The sequence below is a fragment of the Trachemys scripta genome, chromosome 3, assembly GCF_013100865.1.
Source record: "Trachemys scripta elegans isolate TJP31775 chromosome 3, CAS_Tse_1.0, whole genome shotgun sequence".
In the NCBI taxonomy this organism is placed as follows: domain Eukaryota; kingdom Metazoa; phylum Chordata; order Testudines; family Emydidae; genus Trachemys; species Trachemys scripta.
In genome coordinates, this window is record NC_048300.1 from 185,848,004 (window position 1) to 185,863,102 (window position 15,099).

Genomic DNA, 15,099 nt, shown 5'->3' on the forward strand with positions numbered 1-15,099 from the left:
TTTTTAATACTTCACTAGCTTTAAAATAAATCTACAAGAATTTTCCTTCCTGCAATTGTCAAACACGGATAAGACATTTGGAGCACCTCTCACTCCACATAACAAGCTGTGCAGGTTCTTATGCAAGTAGAACAGAACTTGGTCAGTCTACTCCACCAATTTAATACTGTGCTATTGAATACAGCAAAAAAGCAAATCTTCCCCACAGGGACCATCTGGATGTAATATTGAAGCATCTGACTGTAAGACAGCAAAATAATGTGGTACATGCTCCATCTACTGGCAAGACACAGCAATATGAACTAAGTTTTATTACAGCAACATTGCAATAGTTAAAGGGGCACTTCTAGCTGTTGTAGCCTCCAAAATCTATTTTTATCTGCTTCAGCAGTGACTAATTTACCAGCTACTTGGGACAACACACATCACCAGCACCACTTCTCTCTCTCTCTCTCTCTCTCTCACACACACACACACACATACACACACACACACACACACACTCATGTCATACCACTGTAAATCACACTCACCCTTCACTCATGTCACTGGTGTGTTCCCACAAAACTTACACCCAAATCACATCAGCGTCACCTCCACATAGGGCAAAGTTAGATGCCATGGTGATAAAACACCCTTGAGTCCACATGAGCCCTGTCTACACTCATCTTTCCTTGTTGCTAACACTGGTGGATCTGATGAATTACAGGTTCCCTATTTTGCCAGGGTACATAGAGCCTACACAAAGCTATTTTTAGCAAATATTCCCCATTGGAACTACCAGATTTAATGTACACAATTGTAAAAACATTGAAAGCTACCAGAGCCTAGGACAGCCACCAAGGTAGCTGAACTAGGGATAACAAACCGTGTTGGGATTTTATATTTTTGGTATTTATTTTAAATTAATTTTAATCTGACACTCCAATGGCCTATTTGCTAGCCAGGACCTCGGAATTGCTATAGCTTCATTTTATAATTGCAATCTCTACTATTTTCTTTTATATATTTAGTAAACCCTGGGTTTTGTCTGTATAGACAGCAGAGCTCTAACAGCTTTGGAAAAGGATGCAAGAACTTAATACCAAAGAAAAGGCAAGATATACCCCTCAAAAGTGCCAATAAAAGAAGATTCTCTCCCTACAAAAATATTTTACCCACAAAACTGAAAAGTCTACCCTGCACTTACATTATTGCTTAAGAAATCTGACTGACAGTAAAAAAAGAAAAATATCATAGAGGCCTGGGTAAGAATGATCCATGTTTTCAAGGTAATGTGAAATAGAATTAACTATCTAGTCAAAGTGTGAAAACAGTATGCCAGGGATATTATGAAAATACCAACAACACTGAACTTCACATATGGATAGTGAGGCACAAGAGAAGTAGTAAACACAATCAGAAGCATATGGTCAAATTTATCTCTTGGTGTAAACCCAGAGTAACTTCATTTAATTCAGTGGATACCAATGTATCAGAAGAGAATGTAGTTCATAATAAAGAATAGGCTAAATTGAGCCAAGCTGAAGGCATCTGTCAGTTGGTATTTTCAGGAATGAATTTTCATCAATTCCTATTAGAATAATCCTTTTAGGTCATCTACAATGTGACAGCTTCAACCAATGGTAGTAAAAGTGGAAGCCACAACTTAGATGCAGCTCAACTGCCTTTTCCACCATGTCATCTAGGGTGACCAGGCAGCAAGTGTGAAAAATCGAGACAGGGAGTGGGAGGGTAATAGGCACCTATATAAGACAAAGTCCCAACTATCGGTACTATCCCTATAAAACCGGGACAGCTGGTCACCCTAATGTCATCTAACCCTGAGAAACACAATTGCACTGATATAGAGAGAGACCTTGAGCTTTAATCAGTGAGAAACAAGCATTCCAAAATACATTACTAACATTAAAATTAAAAGTATAGCACCAATTTCACAAAGTAGTAAATAGGTGAAATCCAAATTATAGGACTTTGTGATATAAAAACGCACAAGTCTTGGTTATTCTTGACCATAAATCTTTATTTGATAAAATGTAACTTCAATTCTTTGCTAAACTTGTTTTAGTAGTAGTTTTGCATAAACAATCCTATTCTTTTTTTACAATTTTGCAAAGCCATTGAAATATCGGAGGGAAAAAAAAGTGTCTTCTCCAGTATGGTTCCCAAGGAGAAGATGCGCAACAGCTTGCTTTATAAAAGGGTTTATTATTATATGTTTCATATGACTTACCCCAATTTTTGGCAACTATTCTCTAAATGTTATAAACAAATCTCCTGGAAGAGAAAATTGATCAGGAAGATGTTGCAATTGCATACAAAAAGACTACACCAAAGCTAGATCAACAACATATAAGGAAAAACTGAATTTAGTTTCAGACTTAAAGAAAAAAAATGGAAGTCTGTTTCAGGAATGCTAACTATAAAGGAAAGTTTTGGTCCCATATAATCAAACTATATCAATCATTTTCTGATATTACTATTATGTTTCTAAGTCAAGTGTTGCCAAACTTTTTTGATAGCAAAGACTACCTCATCCCCTCCTAATTTCACTGACTTGTAAATCACAAAACATCCTACTCTGGCTCTAAAATAAATTATTCTCCCTCCATTCAGAATCAGTCCTTTCCAAACCAATCATATACACACTATCCACACATTATGACAGTCACCGGAAATCTGTAGAAGGTACTTCGGTTTTAATCTCTCTTCCAAAGGATTTCCTTTTTTCCTTTCTATAAACAAAATAATCTAGATAATAGTTAGTCCTGCTTCAATGCAGGGGATTAGACTAGATGACCTATTGAGGTCCCTTCCAGTTCTACGTTTCTATGATTCTATGATTATCTTCTGCAATCCGTTTTACCACCACCTCACAAAATCAGTCCTGCCCCACAATCTCGTGCCATTCAAGCTCCCTTGTTCCTTGCTTAGTCTGCTCTTCCTTTGCTTGAGGCTGTCCCCTCACTCCCTCTGCTCCCAACTTCTTTCTCATGCTTGTTTCTAGGCCATATTCCCCTCAATTCTTTCTCACTAGGCTCCATATCCTGTGCCTCCACCACCTGGACCCTCTTCCCCAAGATACTGTTGGTCCATCCTGGCTATTCATTCAATTCTCTGTTTCTTCCTCTAGTTCCCAGATACCTCACCCCAGTCCTGTGCAGCAGCCTAACCCAGCTCCCTTCTTACGACCTAGGTTACTGATTGCCTCCTGTCTGCTCCCAATCTCAGCCAGACCCCTAGTTTTCTTCTCTCCCACTCTTCATAGCTCCAGATCTTCCCAAGGACAGTGCCTTGACAGTAGCGCAGTTTGCACTTGTACATTGGAGAAGTTGGCAGTTCCTTCAGTTGATGGCTCCTCTCTGTGCCCCTGAGACATCTACCAATGGGTCACCGATAGAGGGTCAGGAAGAGAGAGGAAGGAAGCAGCAACTTTTTTTTTTATACAACAGTGACTAGTGGCAGCTGACCCTCCTTTCCACAAGAGTCCTGGCTGGAAATGGAGGAAGGAAACAGCAGCACAGCACCTCAACCACCACCAGGAAGCACTCTGTGGACCACAGTGTGGCAATCCGTTTTAGGGCACATAAAGACTGAGTGCAAACAATCATGGGCAACCTTCTTGTCTACCTTTATTTGAGTGTCAAGTGTCCACATTTTTCTTTATTCCTGTGGCAAAATGAAAACATAGAAAGCAAACTTCTGCTTCCACTATTTTAGAACATCTCAGACATAAACAATTACTTCATATTGCTGATTCTTTAATTCCTTAAGCATAGGAACTGAAGGAATGGGCAAGAAACAAAGCCACAAATACAGGCCACAGATTGAAATTATTTGATGCCAAATCTATCCTATATATTTCCAAAACATTTTTTGGTGCCAGGAAGGTAGTATTATTACTATGCCAAAAACATACACAAAGCAGGTGAGGTAATATCTTTTACTGGACCAACTTCTATTGGTAGAAGAGACAAGCTTTCAAGCAAGAGAGATCTCTTTGTCAAGCTTATCTCTTCCACCAACAGATCTTGGTCCAATAAAAGATGTTACCACACCTTGTGTGTGTCTCATATCCTGGGACCAGCACTCATGCCCGGACGGATGCACGCACACAGCCCCTTCCCCCCAAAATACTCTAGAGAAAAAGGAAAGGTCAGTGAAGAAATTCCCCGCTTCAATCTATGTGAACTTCCCTAAGAAGTTATCCAGTTTTTGCTTAAATATTTATAATTGACTCCACAGTTTCAACTGGAAGCTGATTCACTAGTCTTAGTGAATTGCCCACATACATTCCCTCTCATATGCCCCCTTATTCTGGTTTGTCAAATAAGCTCACATAGTACAATTTTATAACCAAGCTCACCGCAGCTCATTTAATTACTTCTATCAGTAAACCTCTCAAGAATAGTTAATAGTCCCTATTATTACCTAAACCACATTCAGAAAACCTATACAATATACCATCAAACATAATATAAGATACTTTTGTACTTTAGAATTGATGTCCTGATTCTGCAAGGTGCTGGACAACCTCATCTTCCATTCATTTACATGAAGTAAGTTGCGGGTGCCCATCAGCTTTTAGCACTGGACACTTAAATTAAATTAATGGAGATATACCTATCTCCTAGAACTGGAAGGGACCCTGAAAGGTCATCAAGTCCAGCCCCCTGCCTTCACTAGCAGGACCAAGTACTAATTTTTGCCCCAGATCCCTAAGAGGCCCCTTCAAGGACTGAACTCTCAACCCTGGGTTTAGCAGGCCAATGCTCAAACCACTGAGCTATCCCTCTCCCTTCCAACACTTAAGTTGCTCACAACTGGACCCCTAAAAAAAAAAAAAAAAAAAAAAAAAAAACCAATATCTACCATAAAAAAACTGCTTTGTAGACAACTTAACACAGGAAATATTTACTTATGTACAAATGTGAAACACAAAAAACATAAGCTGAAAACCTGCTTAAGATAATTCTAACCACAGAGAGAGAATTTTTTACTTATTTTACAGAAAAAAATATTTTTAAAGCTATTGTAATGCTTGTATTTTTTTGCATTGCAAAAACAGTTTGAAATCCTGCTTTCCACTTCCTTTCAATGGTTGCCTAAGCAGAGATTTAATGAAGTTGGAAAATGGATGCCTCAAAGACACAAGCGCTGTGTGGCTAATGTGGTTTTTCTACAGTGGAAATAAAAAAGAAATCACTAACTAAAACAGATATTTTATAGAAATAATAGTCCTTTTCTAGGTGCGTATCAAATCCATGATCATTGCTCTCTGGGCTAGTGGTTCTCGCTTCGATACAATGTGATCTGAAGTACTCACATGCACATTTATTTGCAGAGTTGTGCCAAACTGCTATTGCATTTTTTTGTTTGTTCCGAAATGCCTCTTCAACTCTAGTTTCTGTTTTCCGTACAGTGGAACCATGAGGATTTATTTGCTCTGCTGTTACTGATAAGCCTGCACATAAAAGATAAGCATACCTATTTAAATAATCTGAGCTGCATAAACCAAACACAAAAAGAAGCCTAGAACATAGTATTGCATTAAAAACATAGCAATTAACATATTTAGATGAACATTGCTAAACCAAGATTTAAATGAACAATATTTGCTTTTTAGCAGGCATTAGAATTTATTGGACATAAAATGTTAAAAACTGTCAGATATGATGGCTTAAGGCTTTTCTGAATTTGAAACGCTGCAGCAACACAGTTGTGTACCACTTCAGTGTAGACACTGCCTACGCCGATGGGAGGGGTTCACTCATCAACGTAGGTAATCCACCTCCCTGAGAGGTGGTAACTAGATCAACAGAAGTGTTGTCTACACCCTGTCAGCTTAACTACGTCACTCAGGCTACATCTACACTACAGAGGGGAGTCGATTTAAGATACGCAAATTCAGCTACGTGAATAGCGTAGCTGAATTCAACGTATCGCAGCCGACTTACCCTGCTGTGAGGACGGCGGCAAAATCGACCTCTGCGGCTTCCTGTCGACGGCGCTTACTCCCACCTCCGCTGGTGGAGTAAGAGCGTCGATTTGGGGATCGATTGTCGCGTCCCGATGGGACGCGACAAATCGATCCCCGAGAGGTCGATTTCTACCCGCCGATTCAGGTGGGTAGTGTAGACCTAGCCTCAGGGATGTGGATTTTTCACACAACTGAGCAATGAAGCTGGGTCAACCTAACTTTTTAGTGTAGACCAGGCCTTAGAAAAATATGGCTCTCTTTGTAAGTCACATGATAAGTAATTTTAACAATTAATTCCATATTTTGGAACACAAACCCTATTCTTTTTTTTAATCCATATTTTCCTGTCCTAGCCCAGATTATCTAAATAAAAGAATAAGGTCCAAAAGCAACTTCATGTTGACAGTTTTCTATTTCCACTTATTTTAAATAAACTATTTAAAGTAAATACAAATTTGTATTAGCATTTTATAAAGGATTTCTATTCATGACGCAATGTTCAATAAATTTTCCAGTCTTAGGATTCATTACATTCCCTCAATACATTTGGGGAAAAACTTTCCACATGAACAATTAAGATATTTAAGTAAACGTTTACATTACTGTATTTTATATATATTATATGCATACTCCCTGTTGCAAAGTGTATTTGTTTCACAGTCTACCTGAATCCTCATATCAATAACAAGTAACAGAAATGATGACTGCTTTTTGCTTTTGCAACTAACAGTCAGGTATAGTTGGTTACATTCTGTGATATTAATTAATCAAATATTTTCAGCCATTCTTTCCTTTTTTTTAATTCATGGCTGTAATTCTGCTGTAGTGAGCCTATTACCACATTGTTTAGGTATGTTTTATAAAAGATCCCATAGACACAGAGTTAAAGCAATATTTATGTAAACATTATGATTTGCTACATACCCACTGCTGTGGCACATGCCTTTTATTACATGGGTACATAGACCAAAGGTCCATCTAGTCTAGTGTCACGTCTCTGTTGACAGTGGCCAGCCCCAGATGCTTCAGAGAAAGGTGCAAGAAACCCCAAAGTTGGCAGCTGTTGGATAATTTGTCCCACATGGGAATCTTCATTTAACATCCAATAGTTAAGAGATTTTCATAAACCCCAAAGCAGTAAGTTTTATATTCCTTTTAAAACTTCTAAAAACTATTTACTGAATTATAACTCTGTATATTCCTATTATGTATATCAATGTCCAATGACTCTATCATGCTAAACTGTTGGTTTCAACAACATTCTGTCACGAGTTCCAGAGTTTAATTATGCATTGTGTGAAGTGTTGTTTATTTTATCTGTTTTGAATTCACTGCCTTTCAGTTTCATTGTGTGCATATTCCGGATGGAGGTGATAGCAGTGTGATACAGTTCGAGACCCTTTTGGAGAGTCTTTAGGATGCTATCACTGCTCCGTTAGACCTTTCCGCAATGGAGAGGAAAAGCGTAAGAGATTTCCTAAAGGCCTTCATCCCGCCCAGGTAAAAGGCCAGGACTCTCCTAACCTCTAGTGCATGCAATATAGCCTATTATGGTAAGGCTTAGGGTAAAAGGTCGAGAGATGAATCAGTTGGTTTATGTGAAAAGACGAGGTCATCTTGGGGATGAACTTCAGGTGTGGTCTGAGAGAAACCTTGTCCCGAAAGAGTACTACATAAGGGTGGTGTATTAGTGCTGTATTTCCCCTATTCTTCTCGCTGAGGCCATCACCACCAGGAAGGCTGTGTGTGAGCAAACAAATAGCCATGGGTTCAAAAGTATTAAAGAGCCTGACTAGGCTGCCTAAGTTTAGGTCCCTTGTTGGTGTAGGATGTCTGAATTGGGGAAAAAGGTTTACTATACCCCTGAGGAATCTATTTGTGGTTGGGTGGGAGAGCACGGAGTACCCTTCTGTTTGTTTGGGGAAGGCAGCTAGATGAACTTTAAGTGAACTGAGAGATCGTCCTGATTTCTTGAGAGAGTCAATATATAATCTAAAACAATCGGGAGAGTAGCAGATGTTGGGGAAATCTGTCTGGAATTGCACCAGACATGAAACCTTGTCCACTTTTGCAAGTAGGTATGATGGGTAGCCAATTTTCTACTGTGTAGTAACACTTCCTGTGCCTCTGCAGAGCAGGACCTTTCTATGTGCTGGAACCATGAAGAAGCCAGGCCTTAAATTGGAATATCCACAGGCTGGGATGGAGACTGCGTCCTTCATTTTGCAAGAGGAGGTATGGACTTGACTGGAGAGAGATCGATAGGCATATTGCCAGTTTTGACAAGTAAGGGTACCACGTCTGTCTCAGCCAGGAGGGAGTAATAAGTATGACATTTGCTCTCTCTCTTTATTTTTAACAATACTTTCGATAGTAGAGGGAATGGAGGGAAAGCATAGACAAAGTCCTTGTCCCATGGAAAAAGGAGAGTGTCCCCTAAGCAGTGTTGTCCTATTCTTTCCCTGAAGCAGCAGCATGGGTGCTTCTTGTTCAGGTATGTAGTGAACAGTTCTATAGTCGGTGTCCCCCACCGCCTGAATATGTCATGTAGTATTGCTGAGTTAATCACCCATTTGTGATCCTATGGGAGCTTGCGACAGTGTTCGCTATCGAGTTTTGTACTTCTGGACGATAGGCCGCTGATACTGTGGGAAATGTACCAGTTCCATAGCTTTAGTGCTTCTGTGCAAAGGGAGCATGATTTGACACCTCCCTGACAATTTATACATTACATACATGCCATGTTGTCTGTCAAGACTCTCGTGTGCATACCCTTGATCAGTGGAAGGAAGTGGCACAGGCGTTCCTGAGCGCTCTGAGTTCGAGGAGGTTGATGCGAAGAGACATCTCCATGGATGACCACTTGCCGTGTGTCAAAAGACTGTTGAGATATGCGCTCCATTTCATGAGGGACGTGTCAGTGGTGAGAAGTGACAATGGGGAAGTTTGTGAGAAGAGGATCCCTGGAAAGACATTTGCTGGGTCTTTCCACGAGTCTATAGAGTGTTTGACTTTGGGGGGCAGTGACAGAGGTTTGTATAGTTTGTATAGACCGAGCTGAACTACTTCTGGAGGCACTTCATGTGAAGTTTGGCATGAGATATCACAGATGTGCTGCAGCCATATGCCCAAGAAGTTGGAGGCAGTGTCTGGCTAATATTTTAGGGCTGGTTTGTACTGCCTCTAGGAGCATGGCCAAAGTGTGGAACCTGTGGTGTGGCATGAGCGCCCGCGCCTATAACGAGTTGAGATCAGCTTATATGAATCACTGTACAGGGGTGAACATCTATTTTTGGACGTTGATCTGTAAATCCAGGTCCATGAACAAGTCTACAGAAGTTTGAGTGACCCGGTAAGCCTTGCTGAAGGAGTGGGCTCTGAGGAGACAAGCATCCAGGTAGGGATAGATCATTATCCATTGGAAGCGTAGGTAAGCCACCACTACGGATAAGACCTTGGGGAATACTCTCGCAGCTGATGAGAGGCCAAAGAGGAATACTCTGTATTGGTTAATGGTCCTGGCCCAGGATAAAACTGAAAAACTGTCTCTGGGAAAGTAGGATTGATATGTGGAGATAAGCATCATGGAGGTGGAGGGCCGAAAACCAATCTCCCTGTTCCAAAGATGAAATAATCACTGCTGACCATCCTCAATTATTGAGCCTTGACAAATTTGTTCAGTGCTCTGAGGTCCAGTATGGGTCCTCCAACTCATTTTTTTTTTTTTGTACACAATTCTACATTTGTAAGTTTCATGAAAAAGAGATTGCACTACAGTACTTGTATTAGGTGAATTGACAAATACTATTTCTTTTGTTTTTTTACAGTGCAAATATTTGTATTAGCTGGGACGTAATATTTCTTATCAGCCTGTGTACCGATAGGAATGACTGATGCAGAGATTTGCCATATAAGAAGGGCCTCGTTGATGGGGAGGGCTATTCTGGAGGAAGATGAGGAGTGCAAGATATCCAAGATTTTCTGATAGGTGTCTTTTACCTTCTTAAGAGGACGCTGCAATACATCTGCCACCCTTTTAGCTAGCTCTTGAAATAGTCTGAAGTCATCTACGAGGGATGGTGGAGGGGGCATCACTGCTTTGTCTGGAGAGGAGGAAGAGATGTTGTTCCCCTTGAATCCACCCTCTGGTTCCCTCCATGATCTCCTCTGGATGTTCGGAGGCTCTGAATACCGTGGCTGAGGGAAAGCGCCTCAAAGACTTATGGTGGGCCACACTAGATGCTCGGGAGACATGGAGTCTGTATGCCGCCCAGGGATCCCAGTAGGGCCACTGGGGCGGTGGAAGGGTCCCGGTAGTGGCGCCTACGGTTGGCCATACCATGTTGGTTGAGGAGCAAACAAGTTGGTAGTGGGCACTATTAGGAACATGGGAGGAGGAATGGGAAACGACCTCCTCCTGTTCACTAATCCAATTCACCATTGGAGAACGGAGGTGCATGACATGGTACCGGGGGAGAGTCCAGCGTCCAAAGTAAACTTAGCACTGGTATAGAGCAAGGGAAACTTTGGTATGTCAGATACCATGAGGTCTCTAGAGTGTCTAAATTCCTGCAGTGCCGACCTACTCAGTGCCGATGGTGGTTGTCAGTGGTGGTTGTCAGCAGCACTGAAGAGATCGGTGATCTGGGCCATACGGAGTGCTCAGAGGCTGGATGCCTCACTCTTGATGTTGCTAATGGTAACACTCAGACCAGCAGCACCGTCTTAGCAGTGGTGTGGTCTCGGTTCCTGCTTTTATCTGTCATTACTGTTGCTTTGGTGCATATGCCCATCAGATCCTTAGATGCGTGAATGGTACCTGCTGCTTCAGACTTTTGTTAGCTAGGGATATTGTGTTTAGATTGTCTCGGTACTGACAGTATCGATGATACCGAACAAGACAGTGATCTTTTTCGGCTAGCTCAGGGCTCTCTCTGGAGGCTCATGGCCCTCTTTTTTTGAAAACTTACATGAGGGGTCTGCGGCTATTATCTTCAACCCACAGTCTATAAATGTTGAGGGCTATAAAAGAGAGGAAGATTTGCACCGTTTGGATGACTCCTGATGTGGGTCCAGGGAAGGCTGAAGAGCTGCCTCCATGAGGAGGAGTTTTAGTCTCAGTTCTCTGTCTTTCCAAGATATGGACTTGAGTCGTTGACAGAGACCCCGCTTTTGGGAAATGTGGCTTTCCCCAAGGCAATGAATGCAGCGGGAATGTTTATTCATTACAGGGATAGCTTCCTTGCATGAGACACACCTCTTAAAGCCAGGCATACCCCATGCTGGGGCAACCCCAGACAAAGGAGGGAAATAAAAAGTTTACCCCCCCCCCCAAAAGAAAGAAAATAAAGGAAGCTCTACAACTAAGAAGGGGATTAACTAACTACTGAAGTGCTAAGAGAAAGATAACAATCCGATGAACGGACTGCTAACAGCTCCATGTCTAGCCATAGGTGGTTGAGAAGGAAATAAGGGGGGGGGGGGGAGGTTCGCCCACACGCACTGGTTAGCCTCATGGCAGAGCACAAGGGGGTGGGGGGGGAAACACGTGCAGGCCGAATGGACACTGCTACCAAAGTTCTCTGGCAGTGCAGGGACACAAGCGTACCTACCATGGAGCACCCATAGGGACACTAGTCAAAGAACAACAATGAATTTCATCAACCAATATGTTGCTGATTCACCCAACTTACAGTCCTTCTAGAGTTTCTCTCAGTCCTCGTTGGACTTGACTAAAAATTTTGTTCCATCTGTAAATGTTTTCCCCTTCACCCTTTATCCAGCTTATTAAAAATATATTAAACAACAACGGTCCTCATACAGAAAGTTGCTGCACACTGTTTTTTGCCATAATGAAAATTAACCTTTAATTCTTACTTGGATTTCGCTCTCTTTTTGATCCACTATAATAATTTGCCTCCGACATCATGACTGCTCAATTCAGTAGTATATTGCAAGGGCCCTAGATCTTTTGAAAGTCTAAATCAAGGGTAGCCAACCTGAGCCTGCGAAGGAGCCAGAATTTACCAATATACATTGCCAAAGACCCACAGTAATACGTCAGCAGCCCTGCCGATCAGCACCTCCCCCTCCTTCCCCGTGCCTCCCGACCAGCTGTTTCATGGCATGCAGGAGGCCCTGGGAGGGAGAGGGGAGGAGCGAGGGCATGGCAGGCTCAGGGGAGGGGGCAGAAAGAGGTGGAGTGGGGGCAGGGCCTGTGGCAGAGCCAGGGGTTGAGCAGTGAGCACCCCCTGGCACATTGGAAATTTGGCACCTGTAGCTCCAGACCCGGAGTCAGTGCCTACACAAGGAGCCGCTTATTAACTTCTGAAGAGCCGCATGTGGCTCTGGAGCCACAGGTTGGCCATCCCTGGTCTAAATAAGAACATAAGAATGGCTGTACTGGGTCAGACCAAAGGTCCGTCCAGCCCAGTATCTGTCTACCGACAGTGGCCAATGCCAGGTGCCCCAGACGGAGTGAACCTAACAGGTAATGATCAACTGATCTCTCTCCTGCCGTCCATCACCACCTTCTGACAAACAGAGGCTAGGGACACCATTACTATACTGACATAGTCAAAGAAACTTGCAGATTAGCAAGGCATGATTTTCCTTTATTGAAATAATGCTGATTGGATCCTATTATATTGTGATAGCACTGGAATGCGTTACCTAGGGAGGTGGTGAAATCTCCTTCCTTAGAGGTTTTTAAGGTCAGGCTTGACAAAGCCCTGGCTGGGATGATTTAGTTGGGGATTGGTCTTGCTTTGAGCAGGGGGTTGGACTAGATGACCTCCTGAGATCCCTTCCAACCCTGATAGTCTATAATTCCATGATCTTTTACATGTTTTATTACTCGATTTTTAATTATCATTTTGATCTATTTATCAGCTCCAGATGTAATGTTTGTCTTTAGTTTCTTATTTTACCCCTACAGCCTATTTACACGTAGAGCTGGTAACACTGTCTTTAAGTTAAGGTTGCCCAACACTTCCTATTATAAGAACCTTTTCAACTGCTTATAACTTTGCCATACTTAAACCATTACAACTAAAATTTTCCATTCCAGGCATCTGCCTCAGGCTAATTTTGGGGGGCAAGGTTAGCAAAAAATGATTCAGCTGTTTCTGAGAATGAGATCAGGGGAAAGTAAGTTATTTTTCCCCATGTTAATAGAAATTCTTACAGCCATTTCTCTGATAAACTCCATGCGTTGGAGCCAGGACTTGAAATTTGACATGGTGCAAAACATGCCTTTTGCTATTCCTGTGAAAAAAATGCTCAAATTTGGCCAAGTTATAAACTCTTGAAAAATCTCAGTTTGCACATACACAGATGACATTTGTTAGAGTGTGATAAGTAGTTCATGATCATGCAATTAAAGACTATAATAATGCATGTGCAGAAAGGGGCCCTATTAAGGTTGCACAGGCAGCTATTTTTGCTAGCAGCTCAGTCACTTCATTTTTAAGCTCTAGAGAACTCTTGGGTGAATAACTTTCTGGACCTGGCAATGTATTACTTCTCAGTTTATGAATCTGCTCCAAGATTCTCTTACTCTGGCAGCTCAATATCATTGACTCATAGTCTTTAAGGTCAGAAGGAACAATCATGATCATCTAGTCTGACCTCCTGCACATTGCAGGCCACAGAACCTCATCCACCCATTCATGTAAGAGACTGGCTGAGTTACTGAAGCTGATAGTACCTCATCTTTGCTAAAGGGCAGATTTTCTTGGTATAAACTGTCATAGCTCTATTGATTTCAGTTGATCTGTAACAATTTACACCAAGAATCTGCCGCTAGGTATCTCCTTATTGTGAAGACTAGTGCAAAGAAATCATTTAGCTTCTTAGTAATGTCCCTATCTTCCTTAATTGTTCCTTTTAATTCTTGTTGATACAGCAGATGCCTTCACAGGCTTTCCAGATTCTGATATACTTAAAAGAATTTCTTGTTTGATTTTAGATCTTCACTTATTTCCTCTTTGGATTCCATCATAGGCCTCTTAATTTTTCTTACATATTACCTTCTGGAGTTTAGACTCCTTTTAATGGCTTTAGTTGGGTTAGATTTCCAAATTCTGAAGGGTATTTTTTTGGTTCAAATACTCTCTTGAAACTTGATATTTAGGTTTACTTCTTGCATTCCTGCTTCCCTTTTTGTTCAGAGGTACACAGGACTTATGAAACTCTACTACAAAACCCTGCTCTATAAAACACATTATAATAATAATACTGGTTCATTACTAGACAGAAAAGGTAGAATTGTCAATGTTAACACAAAAAAGGTGAAGTGTTCAATAAATATTTCTATTCTGTATTTGGGAAAAAGACAGATGTACTTTGGAGCACAGCACTTGAGCTCAAAAAGATCTTGACAAACTGGAGAAATGGTCTGAAAAACAGGATGAAATTCCATAAGGACAAATGCAAAGTACTATATTTAGGAATGAAAAATCAGCTGCTCAAATACAAAGTGGGAAATGACTGCCTAGGAAGGAGTATTGCTGAAAAGGATCTGGGGTCATAGTGGATCACAAACTAAATATGGGTCAACAATGTAATACAGTTGCAAAAGAAGTTATTGTCATTCTGAGATGTATTAGCAGGAATGTTATAAGCAAGACACGAGAAGTAATTCTTCCACTCTACTCAGCAGTGATAAGGCCTCAACTGGATTCCTATGTCAAGTTCTGGGTACCATACATTTCAAGGAAGATGCGCACAAATTGGAGGAAGTCCAGAGGAGAGCAACAAAAATGGTCTAGAAAACATGATCTGTGAAGAAAGACTAAAAAAACTGGGTTTGTTTAGTCTGAAGAAAAGAAGACTGAAAGGGGAGACAATAAGAGTCGTAAGTATACAGAAGATTGTTATAAAGAGGAGGGTGATAAACTATTTTCGTTAACCACTGGGGACAGGACAAGAAGCAACGGGCTTAAATTGCAGTAAGGGAGATTTAGGTTAGACATTAAGAAAACTTCCAGCGATTAACTACCCTTACAGTTAGGAACAAATTACCTATGTAGGTTCTTAAGAACAGGTTAGACAAACACCTGTCTGGGATGGTCTAGATAATACTTAGTCCTGTCTCAGTGCAGGGGTCTGGACTAGAT

General features: G+C 41.3%; 1 protein-coding gene across 3 annotated transcripts in view; it reads right to left on the reverse strand.

Annotated features, from left to right (window-relative positions):
* The window catches only part of ATAD2B (ATPase family AAA domain containing 2B), a 167,823-nt gene that overhangs the window by 38,327 nt on the left and 114,397 nt on the right, over positions 1 to 15,099 (reverse strand). For all 3 annotated transcript variants that reach the window (XR_004645254.1, XM_034766601.1, XM_034766600.1), the window contains exon 24: positions 5,327 to 5,464. Coding sequence is in view for 2 of the 3 variants with exons in the window: in XM_034766601.1 (XP_034622492.1) it covers positions 5,327 to 5,464 (138 nt within the window). In the remaining variant the exon portion in view is untranslated. The remainder of the gene's footprint in view (positions 1 to 5,326; positions 5,465 to 15,099) is intronic.